Genomic DNA, 17,063 nt, shown 5'->3' on the forward strand with positions numbered 1-17,063 from the left:
GTCTTCCCCAATTAAGTTAATCATATTTAGAGAAATAGATTCTTTCTGTGTAGGTACCTCTCCAATGAAAAAATCTTCTGTTTGTTGTTGCGCCTCCTCAATAAGTACTGCTGGTTGTAGATCTTTACTTGCCCCAAAATCTTCAATTATGCTCAAATTGCATTGGATCTCATTGTCTGTATTATTTAGTGAAACTGACGGGCTATGCACCTCCACAATGGTTTCTGTAATATTATTTTTAATATTTTGACAAAACCAAACAAAAATTTAGTGTAAGTAAGCTTGCTACGCTTGAAAAGTGAAATCAAGGTAAAATGTGCAAAAAAATATTTAAATAAATATTATGTATTGTATTTTAAATTTCTGGGCTACTATAAAATAGAGCCTAAGAAATAGGAGCATCTCAAATAAATCATAAAGATTTTCTGGGCTATTAAAACATACCCGCTCCCCTAGTATTATTGTTTGAAGACAAGCCAAACACAAATTTTGTGTAAGTAACTTGCTATTCTTGTGATGTAAATTCGAAGTAAAATATGTAAAATTAGTTAAATAAAAATATATTCCATTCTATACTTCTGGGCTAATATAAAGTGCCCCTGAGAAATAGAAGCAGGTCACATAATCATAAAGATTTTCTGGGCAACTTAAAAGTACCCTCTGATTTATTGTTATATCCTTAATTATTTAGTCTGAATTACTTTGGACTACCTCAAGGCACCCTTATTGAGACAAACAATATAATTTTTCTTTGCAAAATGTGACGTTTTTGCATGTCATTTATGTTAACCCATTTTCTACGAAATAAACATTAATAGTAAAAAAAATTCAGTCCGGCAACATAGTGCCTGTTTTTTATTCGAACAGGAAGATGGCGAAAAAACAGGTACTATGGCAACAGAAAAATATATTGATAACAACAAAATAAAAGTCTCTATGTTTGAAGTTGATTAAAATTGTCACTTTGTAAATAATTAATAAATATAGCTCTATTTATTCACGCTAAATTTAATTTAACTACCATAAGAAAATCAAAAAAAATATCATATAAATACCTCAGTCCTTTTCATCCATTTTCTCTCTCAACTTTACCAATTTCTGTTGCAACTCTTCATATTTCCGCCGCTTTCGGGATAAACAATCACTCTTTGATGACCTTTTTGGCATTTTAAACGCTTTTTAACAATTTTTATAAAATTATTTCGAACACGCGTGTGATCAGCCGCGCACAGAAAAAAAGCAGTGATGTGCCCACGTCACGTGTCAAGAAGCCTAATATCTTCTTTTTTCTTATTCTTCTTCTTTAAACTGTGATCAGCGGCTAGAAAATGCCACTACAATTAGTACAAATGTTCGAAATGTAATGTGAAGGACAATTAGTAAGGAAGTATCACAGCTTTACCGTTTAATACTATTTCTCCGTATACAGAGAGGTCCTAAATTATGGAATAAATTCATTTTCTCTAAAATGGAGGGCTTTGGACAAAAAACCTGAAACTGGTCGATTTTTATTTTTAAATTACAATTTTCTGGCATATATTTCATACTAGTGACGTCATCCATCTGAGTGTGATGAACTAATCAATGATTTTTTTAAATGGGAATAGGGGTCGTGTGGCACCTCATTTGAAAGGGTATTCAATTCTCTATTCAGTAATATAAACGATGATATCATTATTTATACAGGGTGACCAAAAAATAATTTTTGTATTAAATTAATTGATCCAAAAAGAAGAATGTATGTAATTTATTTAACTCAAAATACATTGTACTGCTGTCAGTAAATAGAAAAAATGTTCTTTTCGCTTAAATTAAATCACAAACAGCCTCCCACCTATGGTAGGGGAGCCCAAGCGGGGATTTTTGCAGTTACTCGAGCGCGTCAGATTATCATATAGGGAGAAACCTGGTACCCTGTAGATGTACCTCTACCATATATTGGCTCTTAACACAGGGGAATTCGTTAAGGGGGGTCCGAAAAAAAAAATCTATCCTTAAAAAACTCGAAATTGTCAGATTAAGATAAGGTAAGTTAAGTACATGCAAAAGAATGTATATTTCAAAAATCTGACGATTTGAGCCGGGCGTAAGGAAATGGGTGAGTCCCAAAGTTTCACAAGAAAAAAGCGAATATTTCGCGAAACGAATGACAGATCGAAAAACTCAAAAAATATGTTCTCAATATTTTATAAAAATCTATCCAATGATACCAAACACGACTTCCCACGGAGAGGGGTGGGGGGTAAATTTAATATTTTAAATACGAATCCCGCGATATTTCGCGAAATGAACATCAGATCGAAAAACTGTAAAAAACACTTATTTAATATTTTTTAAAAATCTATCGAGTGGCACCAAAGACGACCCCCACGGAGGTGGGGTGGGGGGTTACTTTAAAATCTTAAATAGGAGCCCCAATTTTTATTGCAGATTTGGATTCCTTACGAAAAAATAAGTAACTTTTATTCGAAACATTTTTTCGAATTGTGCATAGATGGCGTTATAATCGGAAAAAACGATTGTGGGAAATGGAAAATTAAATTAAATAATGGCAAGCGCCCACTAAAATGGAAAATATTACTTAACTTTTTTTGGTTTTAAGACTTACTCTTCACAACCCAATAGGTCTCCAAAGCGCTCGAGTGACTGCACATTTAGCATACTTTGCTCCCCTACCACTACCTCTTGGCAGTTTGAACATTTAATTTAAGCGAAAAGCAATGTTTATTTGCCAAATAAAAATTTTTTTCTATATTTTTGACAGCGACAGAATGTACTTTGAGTTAAATAAATTGCATACCTTCTTCTTTTTCGTCAATTAATTTATTTCGAAAATTATTACTTTGGTCACCCTGTATAAATAATGATATTAATGTTTATATTACTGTATAGAGAATTAAACGCCCTTTCAAATGAGGTGCCACACTACCCCTATTCCTATTAAAAAAAACATCGATTACGTCATCACTCCCAGATGGATGACGTCACTAGTATGAAATATATGCCAAAAAATTGTAATTTATAAATAAAAATCGATCTGTTTCGGAATTTTTCTCTAAAGTCGTCCATTTTAGAGAAAATGAATTTATTCCATAATTTAGGACCTCTCTGTATGTTTTTAGGCACCAGGCACAAATTCTAATTTACCCGTCTTAGTTTACATCTATGGAGGAGCCTTCATACATGGATCCCTTTGGTTTGGAACGTTACAACCACAAAATCCTATCGAAAAAGACGTTATAGTAGTACTATTAAATTACAGAATAGGACCTTTAGGTAAGTAATTATTTACTTACGTATTTAAAAGCTTTAGTTGATATGTAACAATTTGTGGTGTTTTGAAAAAAATATTTAATCCACCAACAGTGCTGTCGGATAGACAGGAGTAGATTAACAGTACTATTACCAGTCCGTATAAAGGAGGAGGGATTCTTCGGCACCTTTGTAAATACTTTACCCATAGAGATAGGGTTATGACTCAAAGCAGGACATATTAAACGATGATAACCAATGTGAGAAAGAGGAAAACGAAAGATATTCTTTGAATCAGTACGTGGTACGTAAAATAGCTAACCACAAGGGAACAAGAAAAAACAAAAGAACTTATAGAGAAGAATTTTAATATAATTTGTGCAATTCAAGAGACAAAGTAAAAGGCAAAATCACAAATTATGTTAGATAACTAGGTAATGTTCTACAGTGGTCTTGCTAATGCAACCAGAACCAAAGAATCGCCCTCCTGGTACACCAGAAGCTGGCAAACCAATTAGAAGACTGTAGATATGTCTGATATTTCTAAGAAAGAATAGTTTACGTAAAGGTTCAACTAGACGTTAAGGCCTAAAATGGGATAGGAGTTTATGTCCTGAGATAAACAGATGTAAATACAAGATAAACAAACACACTTAAAGCCTTTTTTAAATTTATTATGTGGTGCACTCTCTAAGACAAGTATACGAGTATATAATTTAATTTTAGGATTTCTGTCAACTGAAGATGATGTTATACAAGGAAACATGGGGTTGAAGGACCAATTGTTTGTTTTGAAATGGGTCAATGAGAATATACACCTATTTGGTGGAGATGCTAACAAAGTAACCCTCATGGGTCAGAGTGCAGGAGCAGCTTCAGTTACTTATCATATTTTAAGTCCGCAATCAAAAGGCAAGTAAAGCTAGTTATTTTTGTTTATCACTGCAGTATGTTTTTGTACATGAATATTCATTGCCAAGTTCCCAAACCTAGAAAAGTAGTTCAACAAATCTACAACCGGACTATTCCGAATAGCAGCAAGCAAAGTTAGGGAAGCCATGCTGATAGCCAAGATCTAGATCGGATACGCCCTGTAAGAAGAAGAAGTTCTTATAGTCCCTTTCTATATCACAAACTGTTTAAACTGCGATGTGATGTCGATAAAGAGCCGTCATTGCGTGAACTTTGAATAGAATAATTAAAACTTTATTATCGCTACAATAAACATTCAGACTAGTTTTTATTATTTTTTAAATGGATTTCCTTCTTGTCCAGATCTCTCACCAAATCGTCTATCCCTTTCTGGGAGAACAGTAGTTATTATCCAGTGTCATCTTCAAAATCAGAGCTTAAGTTCTGATCATCCTGCAGTTGTACTTCACCTTTATCTGAGCTGGCTGTGATTCATTTTCATTTTCATATGTTATTGGACTAACAAGCTAAATAAGAAGGCACGGATTCGATTCTTGCCACTGACATCAGAAATATTAAGGGTTCAGCATATAGGTAAATAAAGTAGTTGACATTTTAATACAAAGCAATAATTTAAAACTTGTCAAACTATTCACAAAAAGAATGTGTGTGTACTTTGTACGCACGTAAGAAGTTATACTTCTATTATATAATTTCAACGAAATAAATATACTTAACAGTTACAATACAAAAAATTAACAATAATTATCAAAAATTAACCAAAACCTAACAATGCCAAAAATAAAAAAAAATAAAAAAAGAATATGAATCGTCTGGGATTTGAACCCGCGCTATCGCGATCTCTGGTTCAATGCCCTACCAACCAGGCTATCAAGGCGCCTGTTATTTACGTTTCGCATATACATAATTACACATCACGGTGACAAGTGAAATATAAAAATAGGTATTTTATTATTTTACGCCCAAGGAAGACAAATCGAAAGACACAAAAATTATAATAAATGATACATTTACTAAAAACGCTAATATATTATTTTAGTGGCTTATTTGCGCTGATAAATAATTTGAAATATTAGCAACGAACAACATATTATTGAACGTAAAGAAATAAATTATTAATCACCTAGGTAGATCTTGGCCATAGAAATAAGTTAGTTTAAACTGCAGTTTAATATATCGCAGTAAATACTTAAGGCATTACAGTAGCTGCACATGACGAATAGAGGAGAATTCAACATAAGGTTAGTTCTAGCTTGTGTATTTCTGAATGTAATCGAATTTCTTACTGATGGATAAGACGGATAAGATTATAATAAATATACAATAAAATGTTTTAATAATACTCATCTTACTCCTGAGGAAAACAAATCCAAAGACACAAAAATGATAATAAATATATTTACTAAAAACAATAATATATTCTTTTTGCACCTTTTCTTGCACTGATATATTTATGCATAACTAGAAATATTTAGCAACTAAACGCCATACTGTCTGTGTGAGCATGCGCGCAGTATTATGAAATTTTACTCTCAATCGCGCCTAAAGAAATATTACTTCAAAAAAGCTTTGAAAAGATAATGGTACCAATATTAAATGAGCAGCTAATTAGATCAAAAATGAATAACCATTTTCAATTTCGTTGCAACACGAAACTACAGCCGCATCATATGTTCAATCAGAGTGTGCAGCAAGCACCTCTACCGGTTTCGAAACTTATTAGTCTCTCATCAGGAGGCACATATGCTGCCCTCTCTGACCCAACCAAGACAGTTCCCGGCGTGCAGCCACGGATTGCAAAGAGCGAAATGGCAGGGATGCCCTAGCGACAACTGCTAGCAAAATGCTAAGTTTTCAATCTAGTAGCACATAAAATAATACTAAAAATATTACTCTACATCCCACCAGATTGAAAACAATGAAAACCTTCTCTGGTTACATCTCCGAGGCCTCTAAAATTCTAAAATTTTAGCTAATTGGACTTCGTAAGTCCTAGGTTTTCACCCAAAGTGATCGAAAGTAGAACCGGAAGTCGATATTTGCACTATTAGTGTACTTTTTGTCGATTGACATATATGATTTCACTAATTTTGACGTCAAAATTGGAAAAGACGTCACAACCGGAACTAAAGATTCAAGCTCGACTTGTCAATAAACGTCTATTGACATATCACATGTAATATTTCTGAGACTATATGGCACTTCCGCTTAGAACTTTTTAACCGGAAATGACATAAACACCAAAAGTATACATTTGTTCCCATCTTAAGACGCGTCAAATAATATATCGCTTGTAATATTTCGGCGACTATTCCGATTGCAGATCTGCAACTGATATCAATGGTTGCAACCATTTTGTGTTATAAGCTCTCATTTAACAGCTCGTTTGTCATTATATCTGTTTTAATAACGGAGGAGTTATATTAGCGGAGAGACAGATGGATAGACAGACAGGTATGAAACCGGAAATATATATTTGTTCTGGTCTTGCTTTTCAGCTACTGTAAAATGGTACTTTCGGTTGCACCTCTATTTTATAACATCCATGGCTATAAGCTTTCATTCTACACCTCATTTGTCATTCTATCTGGTCTAATGACGGAGAAGTTGTATTTACAAAGTCTCAGAAACATACAGATATGGATGATTCAAAATTTTCACATCTTTTCAAAATAGGTGAAAACATTAATAACGGTGATGATTTTGACAGTTGAAGAGATACTTTTATAGACAAGAATATTTTATAGATATGTATAACTTAAAAGAAAGATAGATTTGATGACCACAAAAAGAGTTCCATATATTTTATCATCCTTTTAGGCAAGTTTGTTTAAGTATTCTCTTAATCGGCTTTAAATTTTAGGTTTATTTAGGGCAGCTGTAGCTGAGAGTGCTTCAGCACTTTGTACCTGGGCATACCAAAGAAACGCGAGGCAAACAGCGTATGGGCTAGCTGTAGAGATAGATTCCAATTTTGGAACTAATCGATCTTCTGCTGAACTGCTTGAATTCTTACAAAGTGTAGATGTTAGTAAGATAGACGGTACTGCAGATAAATATAAGGTAAGCAAGGTTACATTGTCCGTTTTTGCCAGATTTAAGACGAAAAGTTTTTGTCATGATAACTTAGTGTTTGTATAAAATGAGTTTGGCTATTTATATGGTTTCCAAAAATTATTTTTTGTGGTAATTCGACTAACTGTCAGGGATAGAAACAAAGAAATAAAAATATAGAAAGGCGTAACAGATGTCATAGAATGCATACCATGGCTGAAATGGAACTGGGCAAGCCATGTATCCAAAATGAATGAAAGCAGACCCAAAAATTACAGTGTGGAGACCTCGAGCAGTTAAAAGAAGCAAAGGTAGACCACCTATACGATGGATAAACGCCGTCAAGAGAATCACTGGGAATTACCTGGGAATAGCTTCCAAGTGACATAACTGGAAGAAATTAAAGAAGGCCGATGTTCAACTTTGTACGCAGAAGGCTGGATGATGATAATGATGATGCCCGACGGATATGTAGGTGAAGGGGTCCTTAAGTGACAGAATACTAGGTAATATCTTGCACTTAAAGGGGTAAAAATAACGTTGTAAACTTTCATAGAAAGATTAAAATTATTCCTAATATCACAAAGAAAGCAAGGCAATATCCTTGAAACATGATAATAAAAACGTAGTTCGATAATTATGTGAACCTGTTTTAATTTATGTGTACAGTAAAACCTGTCAGTAACGGCCACTAAAAATGAAAGACTTATTAGCCGATATAGAAAGGTGGCCGCTATTTCCAGTTTTTGTAGTCTACATATAATTAATTTGGGAAATTTTTAAACTGGCCGTAAGGACAGGTGGCCGATGTTGGCAGGTGGCCGTTAAAACAGGTTTTACTGTATTAAAAAGTAAAAGTGCTTGGTAATGTTTTAAAAAATATATTTCGTTGTTCTAGGAATTTGCACCTGTAATAGAAAGTCTTCATCCTGATGCTTTTATTACTGAACCAATGTATGAAACGATCAAAACCGGTAATATTAATAAAGTTCCATTGCTTATTGGATATTGCTCGGAAGAACAGATTTTCCATGCTAACGGTAATGTATTTTCTGTAATTTATAACCGGAGACAATATTTTTGGAGGGATATTTTTTAATATTTAAAAAACTACCCTTATGCTTCATTCTGAATATGATGAGTATAACATGTTGATTGTTTGGATGTCTTTAATTTATCGAAAAACACAGTAAACTGGAGCTAACTCTTTGGGGTAAAAAAAATTGTTACAATTTTTTTTTGATTTTTTATAACTTTTATTGATGCATCTTTAAATTGTATTATGTGTTCATTGTCCCACGCATATTTACATATATCTCTGATTGGTCGAAGTCCTCCATTTTAATGTATCTTTCAAGCTTGTTTATCCTGGTCTTGCGGGCCACCCCTAGAAATTGTTGCATTCACAGGGCATATTATAGATGTCGTTGTTTGATCTTTTCATACAATTCTTAAATAACCTTTTGAACACTATTCGCAGTGTGTGTAAATCGAAACGTCAAATTTTTTATTTAAAAACATGAACTTGAACAAAAGTATGCTAACTGTGCAGTCATTCGAGCACTTTGGGGACCTATTGGGTTGCTAAGAGTAGGTTCTAAAACCAAAAAAAGTTAAGTAAAGTTTTCCATTTTAGTGAGGAATTTCCATTTTTAATTTAATTTTCCATTTCCGATAATCGTTTTTTCCGATTGCAGTGCCATTTATCCATAATTCGAAAAATTGTTTCAAATAAAAGTTACTTATTTTTACGCAAGGAATCCGAATCAGCAATAAAAAATGGGGGACCCTATTTAAAATTTTAAAGTAACCCCCATCCCACATCCGTGGGGAGTCGTGTTTGGTGCCATTTGGTAGATTTTTCAAACATATTGAATAAGTGTATTTTTCAAGTTTTCGATCTGATGTTCATTTCGCGAAATATCGCGGGATTCGTATTTAAAATTTTAAATTTACTTCCCCACCCCTCTGTGTGGGGAGTCGTGTTTGGTATCATTCGATAGATTTTTGATAAATATTGAGCACGCTTTGTTTAGTTTTTAGATCTATCGTTCATTTCGCGAAATATTCGCTTATTTCTTGTGAAACTTTGTAACTCACCCATTTCCTTACGCCCCGCCCAAATCGTTAGATTTTTGAAATATACACTGTACATGTACTTACCATATCTTAATCTAACGATTTCGAGTTTTTTTAAGGATAGATTCTTTTTTCGCCCCCCCCCCCCTTAACGAACTCTCCTGTGTTTAGTGCCAATATATGGTAGAGGTACAGCTACAGGTTACCAGGTTTCTCCCCATATGATAATCTGACGCGCTCGGGTTACTGCAAAAATCCCCTCTTGGGCTACCCTACCACAATGAGTTATGACGACACAATCCCATCTATGCTTCTTTTCATGAGCATTTTTCAGTGCGTCACAAATGATAGAAAAAAGGTAAGTCCGTTATAATATACATTTTAGTGACATTGTAATGATACGCTGATACGCGGAACACACATCGACACTTGGAACCGTGCGATTCTCTCAAATCACACAGATGCCCCCACCCAGTTCCACCTCTCCGAAACAACACCGGCACACGGATATTTAACGAGGCCGCAAGCAGAGATCCGACAGTCGTGAAACGACAGTTCTGGGCTCGATATACCAGCCAAGCGAGATAAGCTAGGCAGGCCGACCTGAGTAGCGAGGTGCACCGTACTGACGTGATTCGCAAACTTAGGCAGGAAAACTCGAGCCGCAAGGTGCACCGCAGTGAAGTTATTTGCGGCTCATAAGTAAACGGAGACACGCGTAGTGAGCGGGCCCCCGATAAACGTATATATTTGAATAACATTGTTAAATTTGTTCTTCTTTTCCAGACGTCTACCCAGAGGAGGACTTCGCTGCGACGAAGAGAATGAGATATATTTTTTTATTTATTTTGTAAATAATTAGACTGAATAGATATATTTTGGTTTAACCTGTGTTTTACTGAGTTTGTCGTCTTAGAACAACTACCCATCACAAAATTGGCGCCCGAGCAAAAAAAAATTGAATATACGCATGTAAACGTCGTTACTCGACTCACGGAAAACACCAAAAATGCCGACAGATAAAGACACAGATTCAGTAACAGGTGCCACGACAGGTACGGCATGGAGAAATCGTCTTTCCAAAGAAGAATTACAGCGCAACGCCGAAAGATGCGGAATAGATTCCAAAGGAACCGTCGACGAGTTAAGGTTAAGACTCAGAACCTTCTATAGAGAACGCGGGGAAGCAACAGGAACAATCCCAAAAATCAATACTGCCAAGAAAGCCGGACCAGACACACTGACCTAGGAAATTTCGATAATCAGAAGCCAATTACAAGACTTAAGGATTACAAATAAAAATGAGGCAATCAGATTTGTTAAATCAACTACGGAGGTGGAACACACACTTCGACAAGAAACATTCGGATGCGGTAGACTTCATAGAGAGAATAGACGAGTTAAGCCTAGCCTACGAGGTCGATAAGCAAGATCTGCTAAAAGCATTACCAGAATTGTTAGGAGACCATGCATTGTTATGGTACCGAAACAACAACAGAAATTGGAATTCATGGACGGACTTTAGCAAAGATTTTAAGAAAGCATTCTATCCCAGAGAATATTCGCTACAACTAGAGGAGCAAATCAGAAACAGGAAGCAAAGGAAAAACGAACCAGTGGATAGATATATCACGGATATTCAAACATCAGACAAGAAGGATCTTTTTCAAGAAACCTAGAACTCGAAAGGATATATAATAATATGCTGAAAGGATATATAATATAAGCTTTATGCTTGCCGCCGAGACTTCGAAATTACAAGAATTAGCCCAAGAATACGAAACTATAGAAGACGAAAGGACCCGAGAAAATCAAAATTTTCGCAGAAATTGGAGACCTACAGACCCTACAGAATACGATACCAAAAAGACATGCTTTCGATATAAGATGCCAGGTCACTTCCGTAAGAATTGTAAAAACCCATGGAAAAAGTTTTGTTCGCGATGCGGAAAAGAAGGGGTCTACAGCAGTGACTGCTGTTCCAGACGTCAGGGAAACGAATAATAGACTGGAGAAACAAGGAGTCGTCCCAGTCTGAGGAGCAAGATTCGACTCCGTTCGTTCTCGCTGTTGCACAACAAGCAAGCAACGACATGCGACTGTTCGCATCACTGAAAATCGGACAAAGATCTTACAGAGCATTAATTGCCACAGGGACCATTAAAAATTACTCCGGAGATAGAATAGCGCAGATATTCAAACACCCTTTACATAGCTATAATGGAAAAACTAGACTAGCAAACGGATCTTCAATGGAGCTTAACCAGAAGTTGACAGTTGACTGCGAGATCGATAGTTTACAAACAAGACAAACATTTATAGTAATTCCAGGGTTAACGGAAGATGCAATACTAGGAGTGGAATTTCTCAGGGAACATTCGATCGAACTTAAGTTCGACAGGGATACGTCCAAACATTACGAACAACAGCAAGAAGAAACATGTAACACTATAAAAGAGTCCACTCAAAATACAGAGCTAGAAAGGTTCCTAAGAAAAGAACTTAGGGAATTCGGGAGGGTAACAGGACCCACCAACTTAATAAAATACGAAATAAAATTGAAGAAAAGGTGCGATCCCGTCAAACAGTCGTATAAGCGGCACAATCCCGCAATGCTGAAGATCATCAACCAGAAGGTGAACAAGATGTTGAAAGAAGGAACCATCGAACAATTTCACTTGCAAGTGGTTGGAGTTCACCGATTGTACTAGTTAGAAAAAAGGATAGCTCATACAGATTTTGCATTGACTTTAGATAGTCCTGTCGCCAGGGGGGGTACAACGGCCTCGTTAATTCAGATGGAATTACCCAAATTTTTTTTATGTATTTTGACCCGTAGAACACGAATTTTTTGGGTAACAGTTGATCCGGATGTCGATAAGATTGTTATAGACCAAGAACTTGAGGAATCAAATAACAGCGATTTTTGGCAAAACAAAACAATATTTTGTATTTTTTGGGTCATTTTAAGCAAAAAATATTTCTACAAGTTTTTTAGTAGGATGCACAGTTTTCGAGATAAACGCGGTTGAACTTTCAAAAAATCGAAAAACTGCAATTTTTAAACCCGAATAACTTTTGATTAAAAAATAAAATAGCAATTCTGCTTAGCGCCTTTGAAAGTTCAAGTCAAATTATGTCGGTTTTGATTATTTGCATTGCTAAAAATTTATTGTGTTATTGCTAAACAAAGCTACAAACAACTAGTGCGTGAGTGATGTTTCTATGATTTCTCATTTAAAATCGAACGAGTAGGTAGAATAGGTACTAGTGCAATCAAGACTATTTCTACGTTACATGCGTTAAAACGCATGTAAAAGCACGGGAAACCCTACGTGTTTATAGCTTTGTTAAACAATAAAAAAATAAATTTTTACCAATGCAAATAATCAAAACCGATATAATTTGACTTAAACTTTCAAATGCGGTAAGCAGACTTGCTATTTTATTTTTTAATCAAAAGTTATTCGGGTTCAAAAATTGCAATTTTTCGATTTTTTTAAAGTTCAACCGCGTTTATCTCGAAAACTGTGCATCCTACGAAAAAACTTGTAGAAATATTTTTTACTTAAAATGGCCCAAAAAATACAAAATATTGTTTTGTTTTGCCAAAAATCGCTGTTATTTGATTCCTCAAGTTCTTGGTCTATAACAATCTTATCGACATCCGGATCAACTGTTACCCAAAAAATTCGTGTTCTACGGGTCAAAATACATAAAAAAAACTTGAGTAAGTCCATCTGAATTAACGAGGCCGTTGTACCCCCCCTGGCGACAGGACTAAGAAGAGTCAACGAACTATTAGAAAAGGACGCATATCCGTTACCTCGGATATCAGAAATTTTGGATAGACTTAAGGAAGCAAATTTTATCTCAACCCTCGATTTGAAGCAGGGATATTTTCAAATACCCCTGGAAGAAACAAGCCGCCCAGTGAAAACCTTTAGCGTACCCGGAAAAGGCCATTTTCATTTTACAACTACCCCGTTTTACCGACATTTTAGTTAAATCTGACAGTTGTCACATTTTATTTGCAATTTGGCATAAAAACAAATCACTTATGTTTACTGCATTTATAAAACGGTATTTTCTTTGATTTGTATAGTCTTATAAATTGTACAGATTATATTCGTAGATATATTATATAACTCGTAAATATTTTTTTTTTCAATAATAGCGCCATCTATTGACAACTAGAATAAATGTTATAAATGTCACCGATGAAATGTAATCACCGACGTGCGGTTTTTTCCTGTCACATACAATTTAATGCGTTAGAATGAAATCGAAAAACTGTGACGCACTGAAAGATGCTCATGAGAAAAATCATAAACAAAATATTTTTAACTTTGACGTGACACAAGAAAACAGTTCCAGAACCTTATTGTTTAATTTATTATATGATTTATATATTTTATAATCTACCCAATATTTTCTTAATTCGCAAAAAATGTACCAATATTATAGATATGGCGAATTGGAAAAAAATTATTGAGAAAAATTACCGTAATCCCAAAAACCTGGTTAATCAAGATATGAACGTCCAGGATATGGCTACAAAAGAAACTATTGGAGAGCAAATTCAAAACGTCTACACAACTGACTCATTGGCCGATGAACCTGGAAAAGCAATTCAGGTAACAAACTATTGATTAAACATGTATTGAGTTTCCAAAAAATTTCATATTCTTAACGTGCCTTAACAAGACCCCTTGGCGTTAGGGATTAATACGGCAAGCCAGCTGATCTGAGCAGTTGCTCTACCTTCCACGTCCTTTTATCTTCTATCTTTCTTTATCTAATTCGGTCCATCTTTGGACATAGGCCTCCCCAATCCTTTTCCATTCTTCTCTGTCTGTCGCTACAGTTATCCACCTAGAGCCCACGTGCTTCTTGACATCATGTGTCCATCTCATTTGTGGCCATCCTCTGCTTCGTTTATATTCCCACGGTCTCCAATTTATGAGAATTTTGTTCCATCGGTCTTCTTTTTGTCTTATAGTGTGTCCGGTAAATCTCCATTTCAACTTTGCAACTTCTTGTCTAACATCCCTAACTTTTTTTTCTCACTTATCCACCGGTTTCTCTTTTTATCCATTAGTCTTATGTGTAACATTTGCCTTTCCATTGCTCTTTGCATTTTTATGATCTTGTCCGTTTGGGAACCATAAGTGATAACAGGGAGTACACATTGATTGTATACCTTGGTCTTAAGCCAATGCCGCCCATGCCAGTTTAACTCGTCTTTTGATCTTTGCTGTTTGGTTTTCCTTGTTAAGTTTTATAATTTGACCCAGATATATGTAATAATGAACTTGTTCTATTTCATCTTGTCCGATCCTCATTGTGATGTCCTCATCTGTATTTGTTATGATTTTGGTCTTGCCATAATTCATATTAAGGCATATCTTTCCGGTTTCTAGGTCCAGTTCTTTCATCATTCCGAACAATTTTAGGTATGTTCTTTCATTCTTTTAAACCTTTTATTTTACGTATCATAATTGGACGTAGAACAGTAGGTATACTGTTTTTTCTTCATTAGATATCAAGGCTTTGCTATTTTTCTGGATTTGACGGTATGAATCAGCTAACGAGTAGCTTCTTCTCTGTTGAAAATTGCTTCATTTGTCGACATAGTAATCCATGGTATTTTTAGTATTCGTTTGTGTAACCAGATTTCAAAAGCTTCGAAGCAGTTAATAGTAGGTATATATTTTCAAAGTCCTTGAATATCATATGTTTTTTTCTTCTCTGACCTCTTGGTTCTTCGATACAATATAAGAGAACTGACCATATATAACATTTAAGCATACCTTTCTGAAGTTATAGTTTCATGTTACGTGTCAAAGAAAAGTGGAGAGCCATCTCAACTCTACATTTTATTTCATTATCTGGATGTAGTTCTCTGTTCTCTTAATTAACCATTTTATCTCATTTTTTAAAAAAATGATTAACGTTTCGACGACCAAATCGGGTACCGTTGTCAAAATACAAAAACTATTAATAAATTAAATAAAAATTAAATTTATTAAATCTGACCCATTTATATCGGCAATTCAGACATATATTATACATTTTAAAGTAGAAGATTTTAAAATGAGATTGCCAATATTTATGAGTTGCGTTCCTGGGACGACTTTACTGAAAGAAAGTTCATTCAATTACATGAAATCAACCCCAACTCAAGAATATCCGTCACAAAAAATAATAGCATGTGATCTGTCATTTAAAAGACAATTGTATGCAACGTTGGCAGTAAAATTCTCGCGTTAGAGATTCCATGGTAAATCACGAGGGAAAACCAGGAAAAAACCTCGTGATACTATCCCGACATCGTAAGTATTAGGTCTTGCTTTAATTTACTCTCAAAACTAATACCAAATTCTGACCTTAATATGTACGTATCTTATTTTAAATTATAAATAATATAATTAATACATAGATATATAAATAATACTAAAATATAAAAATGTACTAACTCAATACCTATGTTATTAACTTACTAATCGTGGCATTTTCTTTCTATTGACTTCCTCTTTTAGTATGGGTAACCACGTACTACTGCATTCTACCGAGGAATTTGCGATACAATTGGTTTTATTTAGCATAATTAGAGCCGCTTCTTTGATTTTTCTCCTTTTACTATCTGTTTCTTTCAGGACTATACTTGAATCTCTCCACTTAACTCTACGTATGTTCATTATCCCATGCGTATTGACATATTTCAGATCTATCAAATTCTCTACTTTTAATATAAGACTGATGTTCACTTATTCTAACGTTTAATGGTCTTGATGTTTCACCTAAATAAAATTGTTCGCATTTACAAGGTATTTTATAAATACAATTATTTGTTCTTTCTTGTTCACTATTGGGTTTAGTTTTAGATAGAATAGATCTCAATATGTTTGTTGTTGAAATGTTGAATTTATTTCGTATTGTTTTAAGCTTCTCGGATAGTCCTTTTATATATGGTATTGATTGTTTCCTATAAATGAGTCAGATTTAATAAATTATTAGAAGAATTTTTACTAAGCAACAACATTTTTGTTTAATTTATTAATATTTTTTGTATTTTGACAACGGCATCCGATTTGGACGGCGAAACGTTAATAAAATCATTTGTTTAGTAAAATTGTGGCTTATTTATCAATAAAAATAGTAAATTACAAAAATGCCACAAGAAGCTCTGAGATGCCTCAAGATAGCTCTTTTCTCTTGGATGGCGTTTTATACCGTTGCCCATGTTCCAACTCCAGCGTGCATCAACGGTAGTGGTGGATCTTTGGTGGGAGTGGTGAGCCATTGTTACAATCTGTAGTACATATGGCACAATTATACATTAAAAAAAACACAAAGATGTGTTGAGTTTTATAAAATTATTATTTTTTTATGTGTAGTTCAGCAGTGACAACACTTACGTTCGCCCTGTTATACGTTTTGCCGAACTGCAGTCCTGGCTTACCGATGTATTTTTGTACCAATTTTCATATCATGGTATAATAGGTAATAATAATGCAACAGTTGATGGTAAATATAATTCTTTTTATATACTTACTAATACTAATATACCGGGTGTCCCAATAAGAATGGCTCTCGGCCATAACTCAGGAACCGTTTATAGTAGAGCTTTGAAATAAAAAATTTTATGACAAAAGTTGCCTCAGGAAAAGCCTGGAAATTATTTTCATAATTTTGGGTCCACCGCTAGAGGGCGTAATTGAATATCAAAAATAAAAAAATCT

At 34.6% G+C, this 17,063-nt stretch overlaps 1 protein-coding gene across 1 annotated transcript in view; it reads left to right on the forward strand.

The window, feature by feature from the left end:
- LOC126886321 (uncharacterized) overlaps positions 1–17,063 on the forward strand; it is a 92,217-nt gene that overhangs the window by 12,196 nt on the left and 62,958 nt on the right. Inside the window, exons 4-9 of the mRNA XM_050653195.1 lie at positions 3,123–3,276; positions 3,979–4,164; positions 7,049–7,248; positions 8,138–8,279; positions 13,786–13,955; positions 16,719–16,848. Of these exons, the coding sequence (XP_050509152.1) occupies positions 3,123–3,276; positions 3,979–4,164; positions 7,049–7,248; positions 8,138–8,279; positions 13,786–13,955; positions 16,719–16,848 (982 nt within the window). The remainder of the gene's footprint in view (positions 1–3,122; positions 3,277–3,978; positions 4,165–7,048; positions 7,249–8,137; positions 8,280–13,785; positions 13,956–16,718; positions 16,849–17,063) is intronic.

The sequence above is a fragment of the Diabrotica virgifera genome, chromosome 6 (assembly GCF_917563875.1).
Source record: "Diabrotica virgifera virgifera chromosome 6, PGI_DIABVI_V3a".
Lineage (NCBI taxonomy): Eukaryota > Metazoa > Arthropoda > Insecta > Coleoptera > Chrysomelidae > Diabrotica > Diabrotica virgifera.